This window comes from Labrus mixtus, chromosome 6 (genome assembly GCF_963584025.1).
Source record: "Labrus mixtus chromosome 6, fLabMix1.1, whole genome shotgun sequence".
In the NCBI taxonomy this organism is placed as follows: domain Eukaryota; kingdom Metazoa; phylum Chordata; class Actinopteri; order Labriformes; family Labridae; genus Labrus; species Labrus mixtus.
Genome location: NC_083617.1, coordinates 11,937,148 through 11,964,228, shown reverse-complemented (window position 1 = coordinate 11,964,228; position 27,081 = coordinate 11,937,148). Strand labels below are relative to the sequence as shown.

Here is a 27,081-nt window from a genome sequence, read left to right as displayed (position 1 = left end):
TAATTAAATAAACTCACAAATAATAACAAATAAATGACACGCAGCCATTTAAACAGAAGCATTTGATTTGATCTGTGATGATGAAGAAGCTCGGCCTCAGGGGACACTATTGACTGCACTGTATTTACATGATGGCTTCCTTACATACCAGCAAACAGTTACTACTGCAGCAATATTTATTTACAACTTCCATTGCATGCATTGGGTGAAATTCCTGTAGAAGGTTCAAGGTTTCGTGGCATATTCTGCCTTTGTGAAATCATTTCATCTTTTACCTTTCAAACATATTATTCATGCACGTTCATCTCACTCCAATCACTGAGCTTTTGCAAATTTGATGAATCGTTATTTCACTCCAACCGTGTCATTTTACCTCATTAGAGCAACAGGGTAACTCTGAAGATGGACGTCTCCCACACAGAGCACTCTCATGTCATTGGAAAAGGTGGCAACAACATCAAAAGGGTAATGGAGGAGACCGGGTGCCACATCCATTTCCCCGACTCCAACAGGAACAACCAGGCAGAGAAAAGCAACCAGGTCTGTACGACTAGATTAACTATCACGCTTTCTCACTGAGGCTTAAGAAGAGAGATGTGTGGTGGGAGCTGCTGGCTGCTGTCAAATCAAAGAGTTTTCCTCTTCAAATATTTCGCTTCAATCTCTTGAACCACAACACTGCACTGTGATTAATATACTGTGATACTTAAAGTGTAAGTGTGATTCATTCTGTTACCTTTAGCTGTTTACTTTCCTCGTCCTTCTGCGATTCATTTTCTTGACTCGTTGCTCTAAGGTTTTAATTTAAAAACAGGTTGCAGAGAGTTGGTCCAGTTGTTTCGATTTTGATTGGTCAACACAGAGGAAGCCTGTGTTTTGGCTGGACTCACTTAAACAACAGTGGATCCTGTTGTAAATACTATTAAAGAAAAGTGTGAGCAGTTCAGGAAAACACACTACCGGCACAGCATCCAATAGCTACAGTATCTCTGCCAGGTGCTCTGCAGTGCACCTGTGTATGAAAGTACTTGTAGATTTAACAGAGTATAATGTATTTACAACATGTAGATTATTAACTTGTCAGGACTATGCGTGTCATACACCGTTAAAACCCTCCAGTCCTGCTCTGGTGATGCAAGCACAGGCTTATGAGTAGCAAGAGAGTCATTTGAAGCCCCAGACCCCTTTAAGCTTACTGACTGAAGCAGAGTCTTTGAGATACAGAGCTTATTGACAAGTGCAGCGGTGTTGATAAGAAAATAGAAACAAGTGGGAAAATCAATGAAGTTCCTGTTTACCTTTCACTCTCTCTGAAGCTGTTTGGATTGAGGATGTCTTTTTGCAAACAGACTTAACCATGGCATGTGTTTGCTAACATGAGGCTTAACCCTGGTTTTCACTTTGATACGTGTTGTTTCTCACGGCATCACCCTGACATTTGTCATGTGCAAACGTGTTGTATATACATGGTTTCTTTCCGTGGAGAAAGCCCAGACTGACTTTCTTTTTTCTTTCTTTTTTTTTTTAAGATATTTTTTTGGCAATTTATGCCTTTATTAAATAGGACAGCTGAATAGAGACAGGAAATATAGGGAGGAGAAAGTGTGGGATGACATGCTGCACAGGGCCGAGGCTGGATTCGAACCCACTGTGACGAGGACTGTAGCCTCTGCACATGGGGCAGCTTTCTTAATGTTACTGAATCATCTATTTTCCAGTGACGGTTTTTTTATTTGGAAAAAATCTTCTGGGTAGAAGCCCTCTGCATTTGTGTCTTGGTTTGTTCGTCAGTGTTGACCTGTCACATATAAAAATGAAACAAAACCTATAAGCCTATTAATCGTCTCTTTCATTACTGTGGTAACAAACTTAATCAAACCTCTCATCTCGTGGTTCTAAAATGTAAATTACGACAATTGTGGAGGCCATTTTTCTACTCACTGGTAACTGTAATGATGTGGTTCAAGAATACAAAGTATTAAGTGGAAATACTGCATGTCACAAAGATGGATTAGGTTTCAGCGTTGAGGAGGCCGTTAAACTTGTCTGTTTTCATTTAAGAATTTTCTACTCTGAGATTTAGACTAACTGTATGCATTGACCTGAGCCATTGTTTGTCTTGGATTGGGTCAGAGCGTGCTAACTGATTTATCTGTAACTTTTTATTGTGAACAGGTGTCCATCGCTGGGCAGCCAGGAGGGGTGGAGGCAGCACGAGTAAAAATACGGGTAAGTTGGAGCTCAGCCACACTTGTCTTAAAGGGGTACTCCACCCAAACACTCACTCCCTGCAGGGTTGTAAGTGTGTAGCTTTGACCTGCATGGAGGGGGACAGCTGTGGTCAGCTCAAGTTTCTGACACTTTTCATTGATTTCAGAGCTGATTGATGTTAACAGTAAGAAAAAAAAAAAGTGTCAGGGCGACATCATATCCTGTTCTTGCCAGCCTCAGTTTGCGCATACAATGCTGTTGTGTTCATGAACAGACTTGTGGATTAGTTCTATAGATTATTGAAAATAAAATGGTGGCACTCTGCAGTGTTTTCCTTTTTAACAGATAAATTATTGACTTGTGTAGTTGCTGTAGTCTAGTTTAGTGAAAAATGTGATTTACCTACAGGAAAAAGTTAGATAAAACCCTGTCAATTTCCATATTTGTGGACTGTAGTGCTAGCATGCTAATCAAGCTGGAATCCGTCTGAATTCAACCATGATCAAGCTATGTCCTGCTCCTCCTGGCTTGACCTTTTGATTTCCGCCTGACTGTAGCTTCAGAGTTCCCATCTCTTGCTCTTCCATTGATCAGAACCATTTAATCCATTCTATCATATTAGATATATTACTGCAGCTCATGTGTTAGCTTGATATTTGGCTGTTGTTTACTTATCGGCTTTCAGAATTATAACCGTTACATCCTCCACAAACAAAACATCAGATCAGACTGACGACAGCCAAGTCCCCTGCCTAATCCGTCCAGTGGAAGAGTTCCAGGGTTACCGTACGTAATCCTGCACTCCAGGCACAGTTTCAGTACTTCCTCTAAGCCGCAAATACAATTCTTAATCTATTCCCAGACCACTTCCTGAGAACAAATGTAGAATACAAGCATCTCCAGCTTATTTTTTTAGAATCGTCTCCATCTACAGTTTCAGTCTGACTGGAAGCCCTCAGCTCTGCACGTGGAGGACCCGCATGCTCGAGTGAAGTGTTACATCCTTGAACTTTTGCTTCATTTCAGCACTGTGGCAGCAGTAGCTTACAGTGAACATGTCCCTCCGCTCTGGACTGACCAAAACTAACAAGTCTGAGTGCATGTGCGAATGACTGAGTGAGTGAGACGTGTGTGATTTGGGGGAGGGATGGGGGGGGGGGGGAGAGAGAGAGAGAGAGAGAAGGTCATGCTGGATATTAGCGTAGTGTGTTTTGGCAAATCTCTGAATATGCATACCCATACTTCTCCATGTTTAATGGTTATTTTCATAAGTAGCAAGCTGAAGCGCAGTTCATCCAGGGATTTTTTTTTAACATGGAGAATAATCAAACCTAACCATAGGAGTGTGTTACAAAGAGGTTTATAATATAAACTGTAAAGAGCCACAAAGATTGTTTTGGCTTTCACAGAATACACAGTCAGCGGATGACGAGGGCGGATCAAAAGATAGGTTTCCCTCGTGCTTCTTTTGAAAGAACCAGACCTTGATACTAACCTCTTTCGGTTACGTCCAAATTCCTTTTTCTGCTGTTTTATAAAATACTCCATACTCAAGAAGACTAGCAATCCTTTAACAGATACATTTAATTATGTATGCCCAACAACAATAAAAAAAAAAACTGCATGATCTCAATAACTGCCTTCAAGACATCAAAGCCTGGATGACTACCAACTTTCTTCAGCTCAATGAGGATAAAACTGAAGTCATTCTATTAGGACTACAGCATTTGACTGGCAGATTCTCTCCCCATCTTGGCTCACTGTATGAAGGTATAGGCAAAGAAAACCTACCAAAACCTCTTAACCTACCTCTAAAGGTTGTACCCTGAGGGTTTCAATTGTATACAACAGGAATTCCAAAAGACAACTTGGAGTTTTAACCTGTAAAACTGTTGCTAAACTAAACTGATTGTCCTTAGCTGTTTTGAAATCCCAAATGTGAAAGTATTCCAGAACTTAAAGGGGATTTTTGTCAGTGTAAAATGCAGGAAGAAAGATGGTTTTTTTTATATTGTCTTAAGACCCTTCTGTTGAGGTTGCTAGTGAATAACAGTGAGATGTAGTTTGATGTGCGTTTTGGTTCTGGGTGGCCTTTAGACCACATTCTCCCCCCCTCGAAACCTTCTGAAACCAGAAGAGGCTTTATTGTTCTTTCTCCCAAAGCTGCATTAGCGATGAATGTAATGTTCCTTTAACATTCAGACATACCAGAGTAGATTTGTAAGGTCTACTGTATTTCTACTGTATTTCTGGGGCCCACTAGGGTGGAGATCTGTTTTGAGACTGTAAGCAGGCGGTTGTTGAGGTGATGGATTCTCGGGGGGGATTTTTTCGAAGCTTTTTTAGGTGGAGCTGACGGGCAGGTGATGAAAGGTCCTGGCTGGTTGCTTTACCTCGAAGATATTTTCATTTTTCTTCATCTCTCACCCTTTTTGTCAGGAGAACTGAAGCCTTGTAACTGCCCTTTCAGATTGAATATATGTGCAACTGGTATCTGCCAGGTAGACTCCTAAAAAAAAAAAAGCTGAGGTCAGCTTCATCGTTAAAATCAGTCCATTCTTCATTCATCGCCTGACTCCTGCTGTTCTGCGTGTCCTCTCCTGCGTTTCCCTCGCCGCTGACCTAAATTTCCTTTGAGCCCTCTGAGAGCGAGTGCTGAAACGTGATACAAATGTAAGGCCAAGCGCATATGGGACTGATCAGGGATGCATTTCTTTGGTCAGAGCAATTCATGCTGCTTGCCCTTCACTGGCAGCCAAAACCATAGTGGCGCTCTGCCCGAGAGTCAGTGTTTGGATAACACTGTGTGTGTGAGAGAGTGTGTATCCATTGGCTTATGTGCGGGTGTGTGTATGTACATTCCCCTTCAGTTTGTCTCTGTTTGGGTGTGTGCCGGTTTGATTTCTCTCCCATGCATGCATAAGTGTATGTATTCATGAAGAGAGGCCTTCCTGTCAGCGTCTATTGTGTTTGACTGACTGCTGTGATTTAAATGACGAAAGATGATGTCTGTTGCCGCTTCTGTGGTTTGAATCGATGACTTGAAATCCGCGCATGAACCTGAACTGTACGTAGACCACTGACGCTTTGCAGAATTCTTTGAACCATATTTGACTGTGCAGCCATAATGTTTGAATTAATCTTGTGAGTGATTCCACCACAGCACAGTGCAGCATACTTAATGTAACTAAGGCTGTCTTTCTGTTTTTGCTGGCAGTGCTGACCTCATTTTGATGAACCTATTTGGATTTATTTGAGCTGACAGATTTTCATGCAGTGTTTTGCCACCTTCTGCTAAAGGCAAGGTTGTTATGTCTCTGTGTCAATTTTCGAAAAAGTCATCCACACTATGTAAAGAAATCAGTCTGTTTTTACTTGGTGTCAAAATTGTCTCAGTCAGTCAGTCTGAATGCATGATGTAGTTCAGGTGTTAACTTTTGTTTCCACTTGTTTTCTTAGAGCATTGTCAGCAAAATGTTAATCAATCCAACATTGAAGCAGTCATCATGATGATGTGTCTGTCTGGGTTTTTCTCTCACTCCCATATCACATCGCGCTCTCTCCTTCTGTCCCTCCATATTGCAGGAGCTGCTCCCTCTCGTGCTGTCTTTCGAGCTTCCCGCCATCATGCAGTCTGACCCCAGCTCCCCCACTGTGCAGCACATCTCGCAGACCTACAACCTCACAGTCTCCTTCAAGCCCCCCACTCGCCTCTACAGGGCCACAGGCGTGGTTCGCGGCTCACAGAATAACGCCAACGCTGTCAAGGTGAGAAGGTGTCTGGTGATGTAAATAAATACCCCAACCGTTCTTCCATGTACAATGATGACAGACATTTTTTTTAAAGATTTATTTTGGACTTTTTGTGCCTTTTAATGGAGAGATAGGACAGTGGATAGAGCTGGAAATCAGGGAGAGAGAGAGTGGGAAATGACATGCAGGAACCCACAGGCTGGATTTGAACCAAGACCGCCCGCTTTGAGGACTAGAGCCTCCTTACATGGGGCGCGCGAACTAACCACTGTGCCACCAGCGCCCCAATGATGACAGACTTAATACTTTGTTGGTTATCATTTAATATAGGAAATGCTACAAATCTCTCTTTAAACTTTGAGAAGAGAGACATCCAAAATCTAGTTTCTTAAAGGGACACAATAAAAGAGATCTACATTTTTATAAATTACAGTATGATTTCATTTAATCATATATTCTATAGAAGAAAAATGCAAAAATGCCCAGTGTGAAAAAGAGCTTAATTTGTCGTAACAGTAAAATCAAGAGGACATTCCATCTTTTAAAACAGGAAGAAAATTGCAAAAACGAAAATCTTCGGCCATGGTTTAGAGGCTGGAAGTAGTAAATATTTGGCAGATTTACTTGATGTGAGACAATGAATTATTGAAGTCAAAATGTTTGTCAGTTTGGGAGCTCTGGTTTAACTAAGTTGGCAGAGAAAGCACCCCAGGCTACAGTCCTTGTCACGATAGTCGCAAGTTGGACTCCCAGTCCTGGCGTTGTTTGGTGAATGTCTTCCCCAATCTCGCTCCTCAAATTTCCTCTCTCTTAAAGATAGAGTCAGTAGATTGTTCCTAAAAAATAAAATGTAGACTTATACAAAACTAATGCCACTCAGCCATCACTTATGGGGCTCCATACATGTGTGGTGGTGACTGCAGAGCCTCTGTCCTCTGCCTGTGTTTTAATGCTTTGTTTTGGTTGACTCGGGGCGTTTCTGGGTGGGGAGCTGGTGTGTCCAATAACAGCGCACAGATGAGTTTGGGAGCGGACAAAACCCAGCGAGTGGACGGCATTCAAACCGGCTAATATGACAGACGCGGACGTAGCAATAAAGAAAAGAAAATGTAATCGTAGTAAGGCGACGTTCCAAGCGGATAAAGTATGTTCTAAAACGAGGGTGAACCTTGGGTTGGCTTTCACCTGCAGACACGGAGTAAGCCTGCTTCCTGTAGGACAGGAAGGTGCCAAACACCAGCGATTTTACTTAACTATTGGCTTTTCCATTACATTGACTAATGTAGAAGGTCACAAGTTCAACTCTCAAAAATGTGGTATATGTCCTGTTAAAATATTTTTGTAACTAACTAAACCCTGATCTATGTGCTCCTTTTTAGTCATTTCAGTGTAACAATATTTGCGTTAATACCCTCCCTCTAAATGTCTACATTTATCAAGGCGTACCACAGACCAAAAAAAAGGTTTTCAGAGCTCCACCATGTCAAAGCCCACCAACACTGTCAGCGGTCGTCACTTTTCTCGTATGAACTGCCTCATTACTTTCAGCACCACAGGGGTAGGAGAGTGCTGAGAGATGTTTGGTGGCTTGAACTGAGCGGCTGCTGGGTCAGCACTGCGCCAGGAGAGAAATACTTCCCCAGTACTGTACCAGGAGGTCCACCAGTCTGTCCTGAGTTACATCTTTTTTTTTTTTTTTAATTGATGTATACATTTAGTTTTTTTCTACTCTGCAGATTGTTTATGTATGAACATACTGTATATGTATATAGGTTGTGCACATTGATGCATTTCCTTAACTGGAATTTGAAATGTACAAATGTACAGCCTGCCAAGAAGTGTCTGCATCATCTCTGCCAAATTATACCTGCCAGCTACATCTTTATAAAATATGGAGCTTGTTTCAGTTTTCCAGTGACTACATTTAGCATATATGCATTCCTGCACTCTGTGTACATTTAATGTATGCATATAGATGTATGCAGAAGTGGGTTAGAAGTCTGAGTGTGTGGTAGGTCTGAGGGGTCAGTCAGTATTTGGAAGCGTACCAGATAATGGCTAGAGGATTAGAGAATATGTGTGCTATGTTATGTGGTGGTGCGAGACCCTTTGAGGCTTGCAAAACCTCTGTGGATTGTTGTGTTATGCTGGCCACAGTGTGTGATTTCCCGTTGCACACTGGAGATGACTTACTTTACAAGGCCAAGTGATGGCTTGCAGAGGCATAGCAGAGACAGTGAGGAATGAGCCTGTTCAACTGGACAGCACATGGGAGTGGAAAATACATTAGTTTCCGTTGGTTTTATAGAAAACAGAGATGCTTTCTTTGGGCAAAGGACAACGTGCCTTTTCTATTCCCCTTTTGAATATTTCACATTGTTAATTGGTCAAATGAATGCTCAGTAATTATGTTTCATTTTCTGCTATTTGACATCAACTCTTTGTCACGTAATTATGTGATTTTGTTTGCACTGTGTGTATATTTTGCCATTTATTCTTCATTATTGTGGAAATATTTTTTACCAGTTTGGCTAACATCATCTCTTACATGCATCTAAAATAAAAAAGCGAATGACTGATGTATCTTTTGTACATTCAATCCTAAAATTGAATATGGAGCTGAATCCCAGATCAGAGGACATTGAAGGCCTCTGAATATTTGTTTTGTGTTGTTTTGATGCAGCAGTGGGATACTTCAACATGGGACAGTTGGTCGTCTCTTGAGAGACTACCGACTCAATGCCCCATTTCTTTTCCTCTCATATTGAACTGTAAAGGTCTCAGAATTCCTCTGACTTTTCATGTATACCTACCAATAGGTCAAACTGTAGAATTTCCAGCACATTTATTTTTTTTACACATTGTTGACAAAAGCATTTTCATGTTAATTCATATGTGATGTTGCTCAAAGCAACTGAGGCTATACATTCTGTAACAGGGCTTCCAGAATGTCTTAAGTGTGGTGATGTATAAATAGATGTATTTTCCCTTTAATTTGTGATTTATTTTTAACTTGGTCGTCCTTGTGTCCTCAGAGGGGAACTGCCTTGCTGCTGGAGCACCTTGCTGGTAGCCTGGCAAGCACCATTTCCGTCACCACCCACCTGGACATAGCACCCCAACACCATCTCTTCATGAAGGGCCGCAACGGCAGCAACATCAAGCACATCACCCAGAGAACAGGAGCACAGATCCACTTCCCAGACCCCAACAACCCCCAGAAGAAATCCACAGTCTACATTCAGGGCACCATTGAATCCGTTTGCCTTGCACGGCAGTACCTCATGGTGTGTACCTCGTTTTGTGTGTGTGTGTGTGTGTGTGTGTGTGTGTGTGTTTTGTTTGTTTACCTCATCTGGTTGGAAATTATTACTTTAAACTGCTAAGCTCTGCTTTTGTGGTTAAAGGGAGGCATTGGCAATATCTCTTACATATACAGATTCTGCATGCTGTGTGGTAGCTATAATAGATGTCATTGTTTCACTAACATCATCATGTTATGTGTGAATGATGCCTGGGGTTTGGGATGGGTTTAAGAAGTAAACCATGATTGCCTTTGGGGGTTTTGAGAAGCCTTGGGGGAGATTTGCTTGGCTCTGCTCATGCTGCATAAATATCCAGTAAAACAACAATCTGTGGCCCGTTCAAGGTCATCCCGTGTGATTTATAGCCGCATACCTGCATGTGGGATAAACACACATATTTGCATAAGCCTGGCCGGACTTGATGATGTCCGTTCTGTATACAGATTTTCCCTATTGGTAATAATGGTAATGCTTTGGCTAGCATATATAGGAGGTTTTGGTGAACTGAAATTTCATCCCTCTCTGTAATTCGGATACCATCAAATTATCATCAGTTTCTGGACTTTCAGGAAATGCATCACATTTACATTTCTGTTGGTTGAAAATGCTCTGTGGTCATTCTTGTCTCATTGCCTGTGACCACTGAGGCTACCCTTCTCTGAATTATTGAGGAACATAATCAAATGTGTGTTTGAAAAAATGTGTAAAAGCGGTGGCTATTTAATTACCATTGGCTAAAAGCTTCTGCATCTCAGGCGTAAACAGCTTTGGCTTTTTGTTGGAGATCCATAATATGGGGCAGTAATTCTGCCAGAGCTGCCTTCTCTTTGTCTGCGGTCTCCCATTTGGCCCCAAAGACATTTAGCCAAATGCCAAAGTTGTTTCAGTGACTAAACATGACTTTCTCTGTTTGGACACACAGGATGGAGCCTCTCACTGTCTGTCTGTCTGAGTGAGAAAGTAAAAAAAGAGGACACAGTTGATTTATGACAGAAGAATTAGAGGGGGGAGAAGCATATAAAGCAGAGAATGGTAAGATGAGTGAGAAGTATTGAGAGTAGAAAAACAAGAGTGAACATACAGGAGGGGGGAGAGGAGTCCCGCCTCCTGTAGTCGACTGTGTGATTTGGCCTCTTCCAGCCAGACTGTAGATTACAGCTCCAATCTCAGGCCTTGTCAGAGCCAGTCTGGCCCTGTACTCTGCTGCTAATTACACCCACTCACCATAGGAGCGCTGTCCAGCACCCTGCCCAAAATATAGATGTCTGTGGTGCTTGTGGTGGTGATCATGCAAAACAGATTGCTCTTGGCGGAATTTCCCAAGCTCAGTATGGGATGCAACCAGCAGTGAATCTTGTATTTATTGGTATGGCTAACATGTGGGTCTACAAATGGACCGACAGTTAAATTTACTACTGTTATGAGAAATAGCCTGTAAGAAAGGAACACATGTATGTGACAGACTGTGAAACAATGAAGTCTGCAGTTCTCATAAGAAAACTTTCAACTTGTGTTTGCTCCACAGGGCTGCTTGCCTCTGGTCTTAATGTTTGACATTAAAGAGGATGTTGAGGTGGAGCCGCAGTGTATCACTGCGCTAATGGAGCAGCTGGATGTTTTCATCAGCATCAAACCAAAACCAAAACAGCCCAGCAAGGTATGTCAACAGATCTACACTCACAGCATGAAAAGTTTTGCTAGCCTTGCTGGAGCCCTGCTAGCAGTTTGGCTCTTTGGAAGGAAATGTTGTCTGTTTTTATTGCCATTAATTTAGTTCCTTCAGCCTATTCTGTTTAGGATGTATCCTAATAGCCTAGGTTCTGTTTAGGATGTATCCTAATTGCCTAGGTTAACCCTTACTTTTTTATCCATCATCATTAGTTTAGAAATACCAAGCATTTATGGCCTGAGCGTGTCAGCCATGTCTGCAACTGGATTGGCTTTTAAAATACACAAATCTCTGACTGTGTCACAGTACTCTGGTGTTTCACTACACATCTGAAAAAATGGAGCATAGCGCTAGTTCAGGCAGGCCACGGAGTCACGCTCTATTATCATGACAGAGTTTCGGTAACAGCTGATCTCACGCAACCCGCATCAGCTGATGGCCAGCTTAAAGGCCTTTTAGATTAAATTGGGGTGCTAGTGTAAGATAATTAGTAAAAAAAGAAGAAACTGTGGGTAATCAAAATCAAATACTGTTTCTTGTGCTCTAGCTAATGTTTATTTTGCCCTTTGGACTGGGGTCTTTATTTAACTGTTTTAATGCCTATTTGAAGAGCTAAGTTTAGAGCATAGAGTAATCAAGATTAATGAATGCCCCATACGCCTCGAGACCTTCACTCAACCTTTCACTTTAGTTATCCTAACTTTTCACCCTGAGAAACACCATGCTGTCTTGCGTTCTAATTTTGTCATACTTTGTGTAAGAATTCATGAAAAAAAGGCTCACCAGGAAACAAATGAACCACTGTTTCATTTTAGAATTGCAATAAATGTCACGACATTGCACTGGAATAAATTACAGCTTGCTTTGTCATGTTTCATCAATATTTAAAAATGAAAACCAAGGGGAATCATGCATTACTAACCCTTAACAGAGTTTTGACAAATTGACATCCCCTTATATGCAATCAGTGTAGTGAACATGGTTCACCTGATGAATGAGATGCCAATTAAATGCCAACATAAAAAAAAAATCTGGCTCTATTTGTACATGTTTTTGTAAATTAGGCTGTAAATTTGATATATCCTTATTTCTCATATTAAATTCAGCCTGAATTATTTAAATATGTTTTCTGTTTCCATATTTTATTATTTCTTGCAACCTCTAACAGTAGTTTTGCTTCACTTGTTTTGAATCTAAAGCCAACTTTTAATGTAAGACATGCTTTATTTCTCCGCTACACACAGTGTTTCTATCATAATTCAACACTTGGCTCTGTCCTGACTGTCTCTTCATGGTGCCCACATCCCAACCTGAGCCAGGGCTCGATGCCCAAACCAAACAGGCTTGTGGGGCAATGTGTGAGGGTGCCAGTGTAAACACTGACCCAGCCCAGATCCTCTTAAGAACCCTTCACTTAAACCTTTTTAAGAGGTGACAGCACTAATGCAAGAGGCCTGTCCACATAGTATGATGTAGCCTCTGTGCTCTTGGCACCCTGGAGGAGAGTGTGTGTGTGTTAGGGCATGTCAGAGAAACTGGCTGTGATTGGAATTTGAAGTTTTTTAAAACCAAAAGAGCCAGGACATGATTTGAGCTCATTTTAATTTTTCTTTGATGCTTTTGAAAGGCAGGGGTTTCTGGTGGAGTGGAAAATGTAGTCATTTCTACCACTGGTTTGAAGTCTCCTGTTTATAATTATTTTGCGTGGATTTAATGTCTCATAAAGTAAAGGTCATTATATGACTAGTGTTGCCTCATATTCTCTTAACTTGTGTCAGTATATGATATAGTATGTTTGTGGAATCGCTTAAGAAATCCTTCTCTCAAACTTTTCTCTCATGTCTCCTTCTCTCTCCCACACTGCCTCCATGTTTACTCTTCTAATCTACCCTTAATTCCTTCTTCCTTCCTCCCCTTTGTTTGTCTCCCTCTCATCCTCCCTTTCACTCCCTATATCTGCTGCCAACATTCCCTATCCTATCTCCCCCTCTTTCCCCGTGGGTCTTTTTCTCTTCTGCCTGTCCCTAGCTCTCTTCTTCTTTCTGCCTCTCTTCACTCCTTTCCTTTTTACCGCATATTTACTTCTTGTTGTTGTTTTTTCTTAGTCTGTGATAGTCAAGAGCGTGGAGAGAAATGCAGTAAACATGTACGAAGCCCGGAAGTTCCTCTTGGGTCTGGAGAGCAACGGGGTGCCGTGCTCTTCCCCCTCTGTGGTGCTGAATCCCGCCACAAACGGCCCTTCACCGTCCCTCATTTGCCCCGTCGGCCTGGACATCCTGGCCTCAGCTGGCCTGGGGCTGAGCAATCTGGGTAATCTCACTCTCTTACTTGTTAGCAAAGTGCTATTTGTGTTACTTTTATTTTTGTTCTTTTTCCACGAAGAGGGGGAGATAGAAAAGATAACATACTACCCCTTTTCCCCTTACACAACATGCAATAGAAAAAAAATATCTGTGTCGAAGAATTATTATCCTCATAAATCAATGTCAACCACATCTGTATCAGCCACACACTTAACATAGTCTCGTAGCAGCTCATCCATTGAAGATTTATCCAAGCCAGATCTCCTCAGAGGCTGTTATCACCTGCTTAACTGAATGACTGAGTGCACGAGATTCGAACGTGCACATAAATCAAAGTGAGCGAGTCATCCCACCATCATTTATTTTTGCACTTTACTTTGAAACTCTTTGTCTGCGGAGCTGGCATCTCCATGATGGTGGGAATTTAAGGAGATGCATCCTGCGTGAACCAATCTTTGATCAGCGAGCCATCAGAAAATAACCAGAATAGGAATTCAGCTGTGCTGCTTTGATGTATCGCGAGCTTATGAATCATAAGTATGATGATGATATTCACGTAGGAGTTCGTTTTTGCAGCCTGACTTCAGCATGAGAACACAGAGTTTGGATTGGAACAGATGTCAGGATTTCTTTTGTTTCCAAGGGAGACCGGCGTTGAAAGACTTGAATTGTGGGATTCATAATTATTCTCAGTTATTTGCCCTTTGCTTTCATGTAACTGTATATTGTTATTTTCAGCGGGAATTTAAAAAAATGGAAGCAAAGATATGGGTAATGTATCTATCACAGCTGTGGATGCAGATAATTGAGTAAGCTGAGAGGATGTAGCTCATGGCTACAAGAAAATGCTGGTGATAGATCCATCTCAGTTTATCTGTATTACAAGTTAGGATCTAAACACTATACATGTATCCATATTATCAAGAAATAACCTTTTTATTCCATATATGAAAGAGTAGGAATATGATCTGGGTTTAATAATAGTTTCTGTAGAAATACATAGGGTTGTTGGATTATGTTCATATTTGGTGGTGAATGCTCACTGCTGTTATTGGGTCAGTATTTTTGTTGAAATTGGCAAAAAACACAGAAGTAGCATACTTTTTTAAATGAGAGGTAAGTAGTATTTAATTGTATTTTGTTTTAACCCTTGATTTTAAATCCTTGTGTCACCACTTAAGGAAAAAGAAAATCCGGTTTTGAAAATTGGTCACATGAAAACATCAATGTGCTGTGAAGTCCCAGCGCAGAAGAAATTGTTTCTTGCCGCGTCCCCTAAACCCAGGGGCCCGAGGGTGAAGCCGTGGACGGCCACATCCTGGCCTTTAGTAATTGCTACATGCTTCTCTTCCTCAGATTACAGCTCCGTCTGCCAGAAGAATCCCTGGCCTTATTCCTGGAGCCAAACTAGCCCCTTGTTAAAGCCACAGACCTGCTTCTTTCTGTTTTCATACACTGTGTTTTGGGTTAAGACACCAAGCACCACATTGTTGGTGCTCTTAATAACATGGTTTTATTGGGTATGAGAAGACACTAGATACGTGCTCATGCATCCGTGACCTTGTAGAAATGTAAAAATTCTTCCGGACATTCACTGTCTGGTAGAAGCCAGTTTGATGGAATTCCAGAGAAATAGCTTGAACACCAAGATTATTTTCTAAGTGCAACATGTAATTAAGCTTGAAGAATGGCTCCATGCACTGACAGGACCACCACTGATCTCCTGTTCTCTCCTTCTTTATCGTATTCCTTTCTGTTCCCCACAGGTTTCTTGGGTGCCACAGCAGCACACTCCCTTACAAACTCAGCTGTCCCAAATGCTGTCCTCAACAGCTTAAACTCAACATTGAGCCCCCTGCAGACTCCAAGCCCCAGCACCCCTACACCCTCTCCCTCCCTGTGGCCCAGTTCACTAACTAGCACCCAAGGTTGGTATACTGTCTAATGTTTCTTTATTTTGTACCGGCATGTAGCTCTCAAACATTTATTTTCATAAATGTATTAAGAGGACACAAAACACTTACGCTTACATTAAAAAACAAGATTTGTTGGTTAGCTTGATTGAAGTGAAGTGAAGTGATTGACTTCAAAAGCAAGTGTGTAGAATGTGATAAATTGCCTCAAATGATGTCATCAAATGCAGTATGAAGTCTACAAGTTTTGAATTATATTTTAAAGGGAGCTTATGAGACCACTTCTCATCTCTGCTTTAGTCTGACCAGCTACTTGCACAAGGAATCCAAATCTCTGACTGAACTGTCGGAGGTGGAGTTGCATTGTGGGATGTGTAGGCATTAAGCTTTGACAATAAGGCAGAAAGCGTGAAACATTACATTTTGAATTGCTGCATTGATTAATTAATTTTATCCATCTATAGTAAGTGTTTAAAGGAGATTAATGCTGATTAACTTGAGTTCTCCTTAAATTGTTTGTTTCATCGTATTTGAAGGTGAAATCACTGGACACCTACATATAAGAACATTTGTAAAAGTTGGAGGGTTTTTATGTCTTAATGATCTAAATAGGTAGATGAAAAGAAGAAAAAAAAACAGACAGGATCAGTGTACATTGTCATCTAAGAAATGCAGACATTTTAAATTTACGATGCTTTATTTTTTCCTCCTTTTGTTTTCAGGCTTCTCCTCTCAGCTCATGCTGCACCCTGCAACCCAGGCCACCCTGAGCAGCATCCTGCTGTCAGGCGTGCAGGGTTACACGCAGAGCACGCCGTCCCCTCCCCCAGGCCTCGCTCCCATCGACAAGCAGCCCAACGGCATCCCCGACTGCGCCAAGGGCCCCTGCACTCTCAATGGACATGTAAAGGTTGGATCAGTTCACACACTGTATGCTGCATTACCTTTAGCGCACTTTGATATTTTTGTTCAGTTCATTGAATTTGTCTTTTTAAAAGTATTTTGCTCTGCATGTGCATGTTTAGCATCCCAGCTCAGTCTATGGAAGGATGGCAACAGCGTCACTTGCAGAAACTGTGTTGAGTCCAGCACCATGTGACTCGGTTCAGGAGGCCAGTGGACACAATCCATCAGAACCGCTGTCCAGCAAGTCCAGCCAGGATGAAGGTATTCCTCTTGAGTATCTCATAGAGAAAGTGAATTAACCTGTCTTATTCAAGCTGTCATGAGAAGATCTTTATTGAGGTTGTTGCATTAGTCAGCAGTTCACAGCAAACATTTGGATCATTGATTTAATATTATGGCTAGAATTTACTTATTTGCTGAATAATTTTCAGAAAATAAAATATAAGCCTGATATTTGTGCTTCATAAGAATGATTTTCTTTAACTGCCATGAAGGTTCACATTATGTAAATGTCATCTTCTGTCCATGATGCAACAGCTCTTTTGTAGCCTAAAAACTGTTAGCATGCTGGCTGCATCCACCAAAAAAAAAATATATATACAGCTCTTGCAGAGGCTGTAAAATAATTTTTGTTTTCCTGCTTATCATCTCCCTTTCAAATGGTCAAACCCATCCTGTACCAATTTGCCATGTATTAATTCAACTGAGCACCAACATGCCTATCTTCTGTCAAGTCATCCTAACCTCTTGACCCCAAGAACTGTGTTGAACTGTTCAAAATCATTTCCAGCCCTTGATGAATAACTTTACTGCCACATATTTTCTTTGGCCATGTCTTTTGAAGAAATTACAGTACATGTCTGCAATAAAATATTTTTAGGAAGTCCGTTGAAACAGTCTGCTTATGCAGGAATTTCTCCCTCTTTAGACTCGGTTATGTTAAAGACTCACTTAAAATCTTGTGATTTATTTGTTATTGTAACGCCGAATAGACCGAATTTTTGTGCTTTAACTTTATTGATGCTGCTGGACCTCCGCCTTGCAGACTTAACATAAATGTCCAATTCATGCTATTCCACTTGAGATTTATGTCACCCTTAAACCCACTTTGCCTTGAAAATGCCTTGAATGAACTTTTTCCTTTTTCTCTGCTCTGTCCTGCTAACCTCATACTCCCTCTGACTACGTTTATTGTGCTGGAACGGAGACAGATTAACTGCTGGTCTCCTAGCGGTTCAGAAAGGACCCTCATTTCCTCTGTTTCTTACATTCGCGGTTTTCCCCTCTGACTCGCACTCTCACGCGTCTCGTTTTTCCCCCTGCTGTTTTCTGAGCTGGTTCTCCCCCAATGAGGTGCATCCTAGTAAGGTTTCCTCTCCCTCCCTCACCTCCTCCTGTGTCACAGAATGTGTTTGGACTGGCTCGCCCACTCTGACTCTATGAAGGAGCACAAGGGGATAGTTCAAACATTAGCTCTCAGAGAACTTCATTAGATTGACTGACATCATATTATTTTATGCTTTACAGTAGACCATGCACATGCAGATATTCTTAATTATAAACATGCACATATCACACACACACGTCTCTTACAGAGCAGGTTCCTGTCAGGCTGAAAGGAGAGAAGCAGGGGAAAGTCACTATAATTAAAGCTGCTCTGTGTTTAATTAATCCAGGATCCAATTGAGACTTGTCACACTTACATATGGACACGTACATATGCTCTCCAAGCTGCACACAGTCCTTTACACTAAATGACCCGGGCACTGCTGAGAACAGATTGTGCATCGCTGAAACTTGAAGTATTTAAACTCCTGGCTGTCACGGTGTTGTGTATTTTCTGTACAGATGGACAGATGACATCTGTAGACTCATAATGTGCTTGTTTCCTTCAGGCTCCGACACATTTGTGGAAGTGGGCATGCCTAGAAGCCCCTCGCACTCGGCTAACGGCAGCGAGCTGAAACAGATGCTGGCTTCGTGTAAGACGTCGTCAGGGAAACGGCAGGCTGTGGAGCTCCTGCAGGGCACCAAGAACTCCCATCTACAGTATGTTTGAGTCCAGAGATCGTTTACGACTTGTCTTGTTACTGTTTTGCATGAAGACTGAGATCATTTCCAGCACATGCTGTTACAGTTTGTAGCTATCACATTCTCCTTGTGTATAGGAATGAAGAGGACTGCTAGAGTGGAATCAAATCCAAGTGTACATATTTTATTTTTTATTCTGACAGAACTAGATGGTTTATTTTTTCAGAGATGGGTTTTTAGTGGATACAGAATTGGTTCAGCCATATGGACTGTTTTACACACTCAGCCTGGACAGCATTACTATCACAATAACCAACTGCTGCTTAATCACAGAAACCTGCAGGCAGTCAAAACTGATGAGCTGGAAACATTTACAGCCTCAATGATGAAGTGGCACAATGATTGGATGACGATAAACTCATATGTGCTTTTTGCCGGCCTTTTTAGAACATTTAGACTACTTTCTTTTAGACTAGTTTGTCTTTGCTTATGATAGCGCATGTCTGTTTAATCCCAACAGTTCTGACTGTCTCCTCTCTGACGCCGAGTCCAGCTCGTCAGACAGTCCCGTGGCGGATAAGAGGGCACCAGGGAGTGAGCGGGCGGCTGAGAGGGCGGCACAGCAGAACGAAAGGGAGAGAATCAGACTGGCACCGCAGACCCCCTTTCCTAACATGCAGGTATACACACACACACACACAAACACACACACACGTCAAAGACAGTTTTGTAGGTTCTTAGTAATAAAACAATAAAAGTGCCTTCTCTTCTTTCAGGCATTTGACTATGAGCAGAAAAAGCTCTTGGCAACCAAAGGTAAGTTAACAATCCCGTCCGCACAAATAAGTTTGAGTAACCAGCCATGGTAATAAGGGAGAAATGTGTATACAATACTGCACATCACATATAGAATCTTCCATTCATTTCTATCTATTTAAGTGAAAAAAAATCTGTTGCAACTGTATGTCTGCGTTCTCACAGCTATGTTAAAGAAGCCTGTGGTGACGGAGGTGCGGACCCCCACCAACACATGGAGCGGTCTGGGCTTTTCAAAGTCCATGCCAGCTGAGACCATCAAGGAGCTAAGGAGAGCTAATCATGTGCCATACAAGCCCAGCATGAGCACCACCTACGAGGTGAGACATAACAAGCCTTCAGTGTAAAATAATCAACCTCCCGTCACTTTTTGTATATGACAGAACACTTTATTTACCTAACAGGATACCTCAGTGTTTTTGTACCCTATATTGAGGTGCACTTGTCACTCAGAAACTCAGCAGGCATAAAGAACTCCTTGTTCAATATTTGGATTGTCTTCCTGTGTTTTCCCTCTCAGGGTTCCCCACTGTCCTTGTCTCGATCCAGCAGCAGGGAAGGCATCGGGAACGGCAGTGACTCCGACAACTGGCGAGACAGGAACGGCGGCATCAACGGCCTTCCAAGTCACACCGAGTTCCCGTCCGCTGTCGGTAGCCCAAAAAGGAAGCAGAACAAATCTGGTGAGTAAAGATTATTTCAGTCCTGTCCGTGCTACAAGAGTGACAGGATATGTTCGAATACATTTCTGGGATTGTCGGTTAAATTATTTTACTGATACGCTTAATATATTAATGGTGAAAAGGTCACTTTTTCACTTAATTTTGCTTTCTTCAGCATCACAACTCTGATGAAGTGCACCCTCTAGGGACGGAGAATATGCGGAAAGATATTTTTTATACACAAAGTGTACTAATTACTTCAGTCTGAAAAGTCCACCGTACTAATCTACATGTTCACTGACTAAATAGGGATCACTACTTGAACATTAATACTCCTTATTGTCTTTAAAATAAGTATATTTTTAATAGCTCTGATAAACTCACTGTTGCTGCTTTGTTAACTTTAAATTGATAATCATTATGTGTCCTATTTCTTTCTCTGAAACTTCTGCATGGACAGCTGCAGAGCATTACCTCAGCAGCAGTAATTACATGGACTGCATCTCTTCGGTAACTGGCAGCAACGGCTGCAGTCTGAACTCTTCTCTGAAAGGTTCTGACCTGCCTGAGCTGTTCAGCAAGCTCGGCCTGGGGAAGTACACCGACGTCTTCCAGCAACAAGAGGTAGAGCAGAGTGTTAAACCACTCCTTTGTATTTTATTAAAAGATGTATTTTTTCAGCTGAGGGACTCTTGAGCTGAAGACAGACTCTGACTTTTTTTAAACTGTAAAAAAAGTTATACTCTTCAGCCACACGAGCAGCAAAAGGGCACATCGATTTAAATTCTGCGACTGCACGATACATTGCCATAAACATTTTGTATGGACCTTCTTGGCCCTCAGATGATGATTCCTACTGATTTTGATGATCTCCTTACTTCTGCTCTAGCACTAGATATGAGGTTCTCGTGTATGATTCTGAGTGAAACATCTTGATTACAAATGGATGAAGATCCTAGAAATTTGCAAGACATTCAGGGAACTCTAAGAGCTGCATTCTAGTGACTTTTGTGATCTCTTAACTTCTCATTTAGCACGATCAAGGGTTTAAGATTTGAATTTGTCTGACACTTTAGTTGATGCAACTTCAGCTTTACTATGCATTTACTTTGCATTGCAAGAGCAGGCATGCTTTAACTCAAAATATCATCTGATAAAAAAGAGAAAATATTCTGGAAAAGATGCCTCTAAAAACTATGCACACTGTATAGAAATACGTGTTGCTTCTTCCTGTTGTACCGAACTCTTACCTAACCATAACCCCAAAAACAAGCTACAAACCAAACCCTGCCCTCTGTGTAGAGTCACATCCCTACTCTCCATAGTAGTCAATTTACACCTTAAGGTCTTAACATCTTCATACAGTAAGTTTTATTATATTTTCTGTTAAAACTCAATTTAGTTATTGAATTCGTTAATAGACATACAATACGAAGAAAACAGGGAAACTGTATTTGAACAGTTTACCTGATGAAATGTGTTTAAGGACTGCATGTAGAGTATGTTTGTTGGTAAGAAATCATGATAAAAACTCAAAGTTAAAGATGTTTCTTCAACATGTCTATATTCACAGTTGGCACTTTGGATACACACTTTCACTAAAGATGCCACTTGTTTTTGTCACAACTTTCATGGTTTTAGTTAAATGCGGTCATAGTTTGTGTTAAATGGACCTGTTGCTTCTTTTAGATTGATCTCCAGACGTTCCTGACTCTGACGGACCAGGACCTGAAGGAGCTGGGCATCACCACATTTGGAGCCCGCAGGAAAATGCTGCTTGCTATATCAGGTACAAAGGAAACAGAAAGTTTTTTTTTTTAATGTATTTTTTTCCTGCTTCCTCTCTCCACCATCCATCTCTACCAACAAACCCCCCAAAAAAACCCATGAATATTTAGAAAGAGTTATCTCCAAACAATCGCCTCTGTCTCTTGGTGGTCCGTGTAGATAATCACTGACAGCAGCTGCAGCCTCGTCCTGCCAGCTCGCTCCTGCTTAAGGCACTTCAAACAAATTGGCTCTTATGTTTCATTAATGTTTCTTATTTTGTCTGTCGCCGCAACAAGCCCGAGTGGAGCCCAGCTGTGCTCAAGGATAAAATGTGTTCCAACTAACAGAGGCCATAACCAATGCCAACCGCTGGATGGGAAAGATGGCGCTTTTTATTGGCACACTAGCAGAAAATGTTAAGACAATACTGTTGTGACTAATTGATCTTGTAAAATACAGCACATGTAAATAGGATTAAGTCACATTCTTCTCCCATGAGTGTGCTGATGCTTCTCCGTTTGCTCCAGCCGCCTCCCTGATGCTGATGCAGATTTTCCTGTTGTTGAACTCTAATGTTTTGAATGTCACACTTCATTACTGGTGTCACATTTTGGGCAATGTAATAGCCAGAGTTGTCCGGCTGCTGTAAGTTATTCGTGCTCATGTTGGGATCATTGTGTTTCCTGCCATGGGGATTCTGTCAAAGTTCAGAAACCTCAGACCAGCAGAGTCAGCGTTGGCAGCGAGAGCAGCAAAGGGGAAACAGCCCGGCCAGTGCTCTGATTATTAAGGAAGCGAAGGGATCCAAGGCCAGAGAGGGTTTTTCTGCCCGATGCCACAGCCAAGTACTGGTCAACTTTCATCTGTGCTGATGGACTCGAGGGCTCCAAAACAGGAACGTTCATGTCTCTGTCTGCCTCTTTGTCTTTCTGTGTTTCTGCCTCTTACTAGAAAGAGATAAAGCAAGTCAAGGCAATCCAAGTTTGAACTTCCTGCCAGTCTGCCAGCATAAAGAGCTGCAAGAGTGAGCTGCCTGTCTGCAGTAATTAAACTAAAGGTTTATACTGGCAGCATCCAAATGTGGCTGTCATAGGAATAACTCAGAGTGTACTTCTGAGGTTTTTATGAAAGCATCTTGTCCAAACTGCTGTGTAAAACCAGATGGACACAAAGAGGGCTTTTGTTGATTTGTGAAATCCTGTAGTGATTTGAATCCAATTTTATTGTCATTGTTGATCAATGGAGGCTTAAAAGAAATGTTCATATACTTTGAGGTTTTGTTTATTTCCTTACTTTCAGTACACTAGGAGAAGTTTTCCACATTTAAAACCCATTTTTGTATCACATTTGCAGCCGCTGATGTTCTGGGATGCTATTTTGTTTTTTCCTGTTTTTTTTTTTTCAGAACTGAACAAGAACCGTAGGAAGCTATTCGAGCCGCCCATCAGGTCCTCCTTTCTGGAAGGGGGAGCGAGCGGCCGCCTCTCCCGGCAGTTTCACGCAGACATGGCAAGCATCAGTGGGCGATGGTAATCTCCCCCTGGTCCTCAAGCCATCCCTGGAACCGTCCATGATGGAGTCCAGCCTCCTGTTTCTCTGTGCCTGAGATGCCCAGGTTTCAGTGGATGTTTACCCCATTTCAGCTTTAGCTGAAAAATAGTTTTCAGAATGTTTTTGTTGCCATATAGTTTAAATATATATGTTATACAAAAAGCCATAATTGTACCTATAGTGCCAACAGGAAAAAAAAAGGATTTCTCAGATACATGAGGTTCAGTGTTCGCTCCCTATAGAGCTGTAAAGTCTGTGAGGAGCATTACGGTATGAAGGTTGTTGTTCTGGTTACAGTCCAGTGTTTCTGTCCATGTTTAGTTCAAGGGAACAGGCAGAATGATTAGTACAATCATTTTACACATTGATGCTACCTGCATTTGTATTATGCTGTTGTATCAGTGACATGCACTTTAATAATACTAGACTTTTGCCTGTGAAAGCCTAATTAATAATTCCTGAGATTGAAGTAACGATGATACCTATGCATTTTTTTTTACTGACTAAAAGCACAGATGCATTTTGTACCAAACCAAATGGAAGCACTTAACCAGTGAGATTAGAGCGCCATCCAATGAAGTACAAAAAGAGGTCATTAACTTTAACCCGTATACCAAAGGGAAGTACCCTTGTGGCCTTTGATCTTCAGCTGCTTTTACGTGTTTGATTGGTTGACATTCCTTTTAGGTCAGTGTGTGTGTCCAACCATAATCTGTTTACGAATGTAGACACATAAAAAAAATCAAATCTTGTGTACTCATTTTGCATTATGATTTTATTTTTTGTTTTTACTACCAACTTAGGGGAATGGGTGGGATGTGTAACAGCTATCAGTTTACATATGTACTTTTTTTTTTTTTATACATTCATGAATGATTTTGTTATTAGATTATTTGTATCTTCCCCCCACCTGTCCTTTTAATCTGTGGAGCCGTTGTGTGGCTGTGCCATTAGACAGCAGCAGAGACATGAGGCAGTCAGGCTGAGCTTTACAGGTCTCTCTCTGTGTCAACATGCATCTTGCTGTGGTTTTCCTCCCTGTTTGTTTATAGTACCTTTTTTTTTTTTTTTTTATAGTGGTCTTTTGTCTCATCTGTTATTCGTCATGGTTTGCCTCCCTGTGGCCCCTTCTGTGTGCCGAAAATCTCACAAGCACTCCTCCACGTCTTTAGGAGCTCTGTGCCCATTTTTGCCTGCCTATCCACTTGCTGTTTGATTTAAAGCAAGAAAAAGACCTCACTACAGAGCAAGGCCATGCCTTTGTAGCCAAAAGTGCCAATGTACATAACTAGTTTTTTCAGCAGGGAGATTTTCCCTAAGAACACTAATATTTTCTGACCTTACTCTCCAGATAGGAGGTGCATCACACAAAGAACCAGTTTATTCACAGCCAACGTGGTTTTACACCAGCATTTCTAGAAGAGACAAACAAAGGGAACCAAAGTCCTCTGAAGGACTTTGAGATTTGAGAGAAAAGCAAATAGAAATCTGGAATTTTCTAGTATCAGTCGTGCAATCAAATATACAGAAAACCTGGTTAAGCAGTGTTTAATGAAGAAGCAAGACTGTGTATGCAGGAGTAGTGTTTATTGTTCTGAGCTCCTGTATTATGTTTGGTCACATGATTTCAAAAGAAAACATCCCTTTTCCTGCAGCTCATTAACTTCGGATAACTCTAGTGTTCTTTTTAGTGAGGTTCTAGTGAAAGGATTCAGTCCACAAGCCAAAGGTCCTGAGCATTTTTTTATCAAGTTCCTTGGAAATGTGTTTCTATTTGCAGTTCAAAAAGTAGAAAAGTGAAGTCTGAAGAATGTCTTATTTTGGTATCAATGACAGTACAGTGTTAAAAATCTATAGTATGAAGAGAAAATCATCACTGTCCAGCACATGGAGATTAATTATGAGAAATTGATCGAACAGATATTGGAGGGAAAAGGGAAGACAACTCATTTTCACCCCTTTGTAATTTTCAATGATTCCCATGAAGATGACTTTTTGCTCATCATGTCCACCTTGACCACTTCCTACCATCTCTTGCATCTGATTTGAGCCACTCTCAATGTGGTTGTCAAGTTGATAACACTTTACTTAATAATTGTCTGACATGGTTGCCGATATCAACCAGGTAATTGTCTTTTTTTTTCTCCTTTAAGTCTAAAAAAAAAAAAGAGACAAAAGGTGAGAAAGTTAAAAGGGATTGTTTATAAAGAGAGAGAAGAAACCCGGGGCTGATTCGCCCTCACTCATCATGGTACTAAACTGTTGAGCGCTGACTCTAACAGTGCTGTGACTCGTGTTCCTGCCTAGCAGACATTTGTTTTCATCCCTCACTTTGTTTCCGATGGTTTTGCTCTGAGGGCAAAAAGAGGTTCTTGTTTTCTCAAGTAAATGTTGTTTGAAACAAAGTATTGATGCATGTTTTTGCAGATTTATTACGGATCATTGAAGGGACTCATCAAGTCGAAAAGTTTACTGCCAGCTTGGAAAAGTTTCACAATTATGTCTTTGATTTTTTTTTTTTGTATTATTCATGTTTTTGTCCCCAAAGGGATTATTTTTGAAGGGTTCTTTGTACTGCAATCAAATGGTACATTTATAATAAATGTAAACCACTAAGGAAATGTTGTAATACATAACATTTGTACACCTTCTTCATCTGATACAGCCATTGTTCGAGTGTGGGAAAGGTACAATTCCATTGAGGAATTTGTGTGTAAACATTGCCATGAGGCCAAAGCTCTGTTCATTGTGGCATCTGTTGATGCTATTGTTATTCTGATTGTATTGTAGTACGGATATAAACAGGACAGTCAAGAGAAATTGTCAAGCAGGCAAAAAAAAAATAATGTTGGTTCAAACATTCAAATGATATTATGACGGTAATAAATGTATGCAAACAAAATCCTGTTTTTGTCGTTTTCTGAATTTCACATATGAATTTCGAGCATCAGTTTGTTTTTTTTAATTGCTCGAGTAAAACTTAGGATAAAGATAGAAGGGCCAAGAGAGATCTTTTCCAGAACCACTAATTATAATGTCTCTGTGTTTATCTGTTTGAAAGCCTCACAATTGACTAGAAGTATAGAAGCATGCCATGTTCTTATTGTGCCATCCATGACTACATGGTGCCTATAATCCGCATAGCCAGGATCTGCTTAATCCAACTGAATGATTTAGTTGTGACCGATGAAGACTCAGGCAAAGATGACATATGAACAGTATTGCTGGAGAAACTAATTAATTTGAAGCTCAGTCTCAAGTTCAGAGCTCTAAAGTGTCTGCCCATCTGTCTTGTCCCTTCAGCTACCAGACCATCAAGAACATGAGGAATAATTGTGCACAATTTAGAACTGGATTCTTCGACTCCATGGTTTTGTTTTTTTCAGGCATTATAAGGATCATATCATCCATGAATTGTCCGGTGAAGGCATCAGATGTGAAAATCCTCTGTGCAAGTGAGATCACAGTTTTATTGCTGTGGCACATTAATTGTATCATAAAGTAAACCATGACGATGTATCTGACTTAATATGAGAGGCTTAACAAAATTAGAGCTCAACATAACCTACTTCAAAGAAGAGAAAACAGCTCGGCTTAATGCATTGTTTAATTTCTCCTGCTTATCTGTAATGTCCAGTGTACTAAACACTGTTATTTAAAACCTCAAGGGGGCAGTGTTGGCACTGGAAAAAACTCACTGATAAACCATGGACAATGGAATGATAACTGCAACAATTCACTTTCTAATCAAAAACTATCACATTTTATTATTTGTGGGATTCAAAATATATGCTTTAAAAGTTTTATTTTTGAGACTAGAAATTGTATACATTTGAAGAATATCAGCCTGTGTCACCTCTTAAATATATGTTTTTACCTTTTAAGCTTTGAACCTTAAATTTTACTTTTTGAAATGTAGATACTTTAGAGGTATTTAAAAATGTGAGAGAGTGTTTTTGTGTGTCTGACTTCACACCAAAGGGTAAACAATCCCTTATCCTGCCTGTATTTTGCCTAAAGTCAAGTTGATGATTTAATTTTCCATCTAATTATTGGTCATATTAACTGCTCCAAGCCTCACCCACATGCCTCCCTGCTTATGGCAGTAAATTAAAGTTCAGATGGCCAGCAGTGAAAGAGAGAGAGAGAGCCTCTCATCCAACACAAACCAGACCTTGACAGAGACAGGTG

General features: G+C 41.0%; 1 protein-coding gene across 1 annotated transcript in view; it reads left to right on the top strand.

The window, feature by feature from the left end:
- The window catches only part of LOC132975460 (protein bicaudal C homolog 1-like), a 58,823-nt gene extending 33,087 nt beyond the window's left edge, over nt 1-25,736 (top strand). Inside the window, exons 5-21 of the mRNA XM_061040008.1 lie at nt 382-540; nt 2,176-2,229; nt 5,797-5,979; nt 9,000-9,251; nt 10,795-10,926; nt 13,044-13,248; nt 15,008-15,169; nt 15,877-16,064; nt 16,180-16,321; nt 17,956-18,109; nt 18,612-18,771; nt 18,868-18,907; nt 19,073-19,227; nt 19,428-19,590; nt 20,030-20,193; nt 21,259-21,358; nt 22,745-25,736. Of these exons, the coding sequence (XP_060895991.1) occupies nt 382-540; nt 2,176-2,229; nt 5,797-5,979; nt 9,000-9,251; nt 10,795-10,926; nt 13,044-13,248; nt 15,008-15,169; nt 15,877-16,064; nt 16,180-16,321; nt 17,956-18,109; nt 18,612-18,771; nt 18,868-18,907; nt 19,073-19,227; nt 19,428-19,590; nt 20,030-20,193; nt 21,259-21,358; nt 22,745-22,872 (2,541 nt within the window). The 3' untranslated portion in view covers nt 22,873-25,736. The remainder of the gene's footprint in view (nt 1-381; nt 541-2,175; nt 2,230-5,796; nt 5,980-8,999; nt 9,252-10,794; nt 10,927-13,043; nt 13,249-15,007; nt 15,170-15,876; nt 16,065-16,179; nt 16,322-17,955; nt 18,110-18,611; nt 18,772-18,867; nt 18,908-19,072; nt 19,228-19,427; nt 19,591-20,029; nt 20,194-21,258; nt 21,359-22,744) is intronic.
- Nucleotides 25,737-27,081: the final 1,345 nt, after the last annotated feature.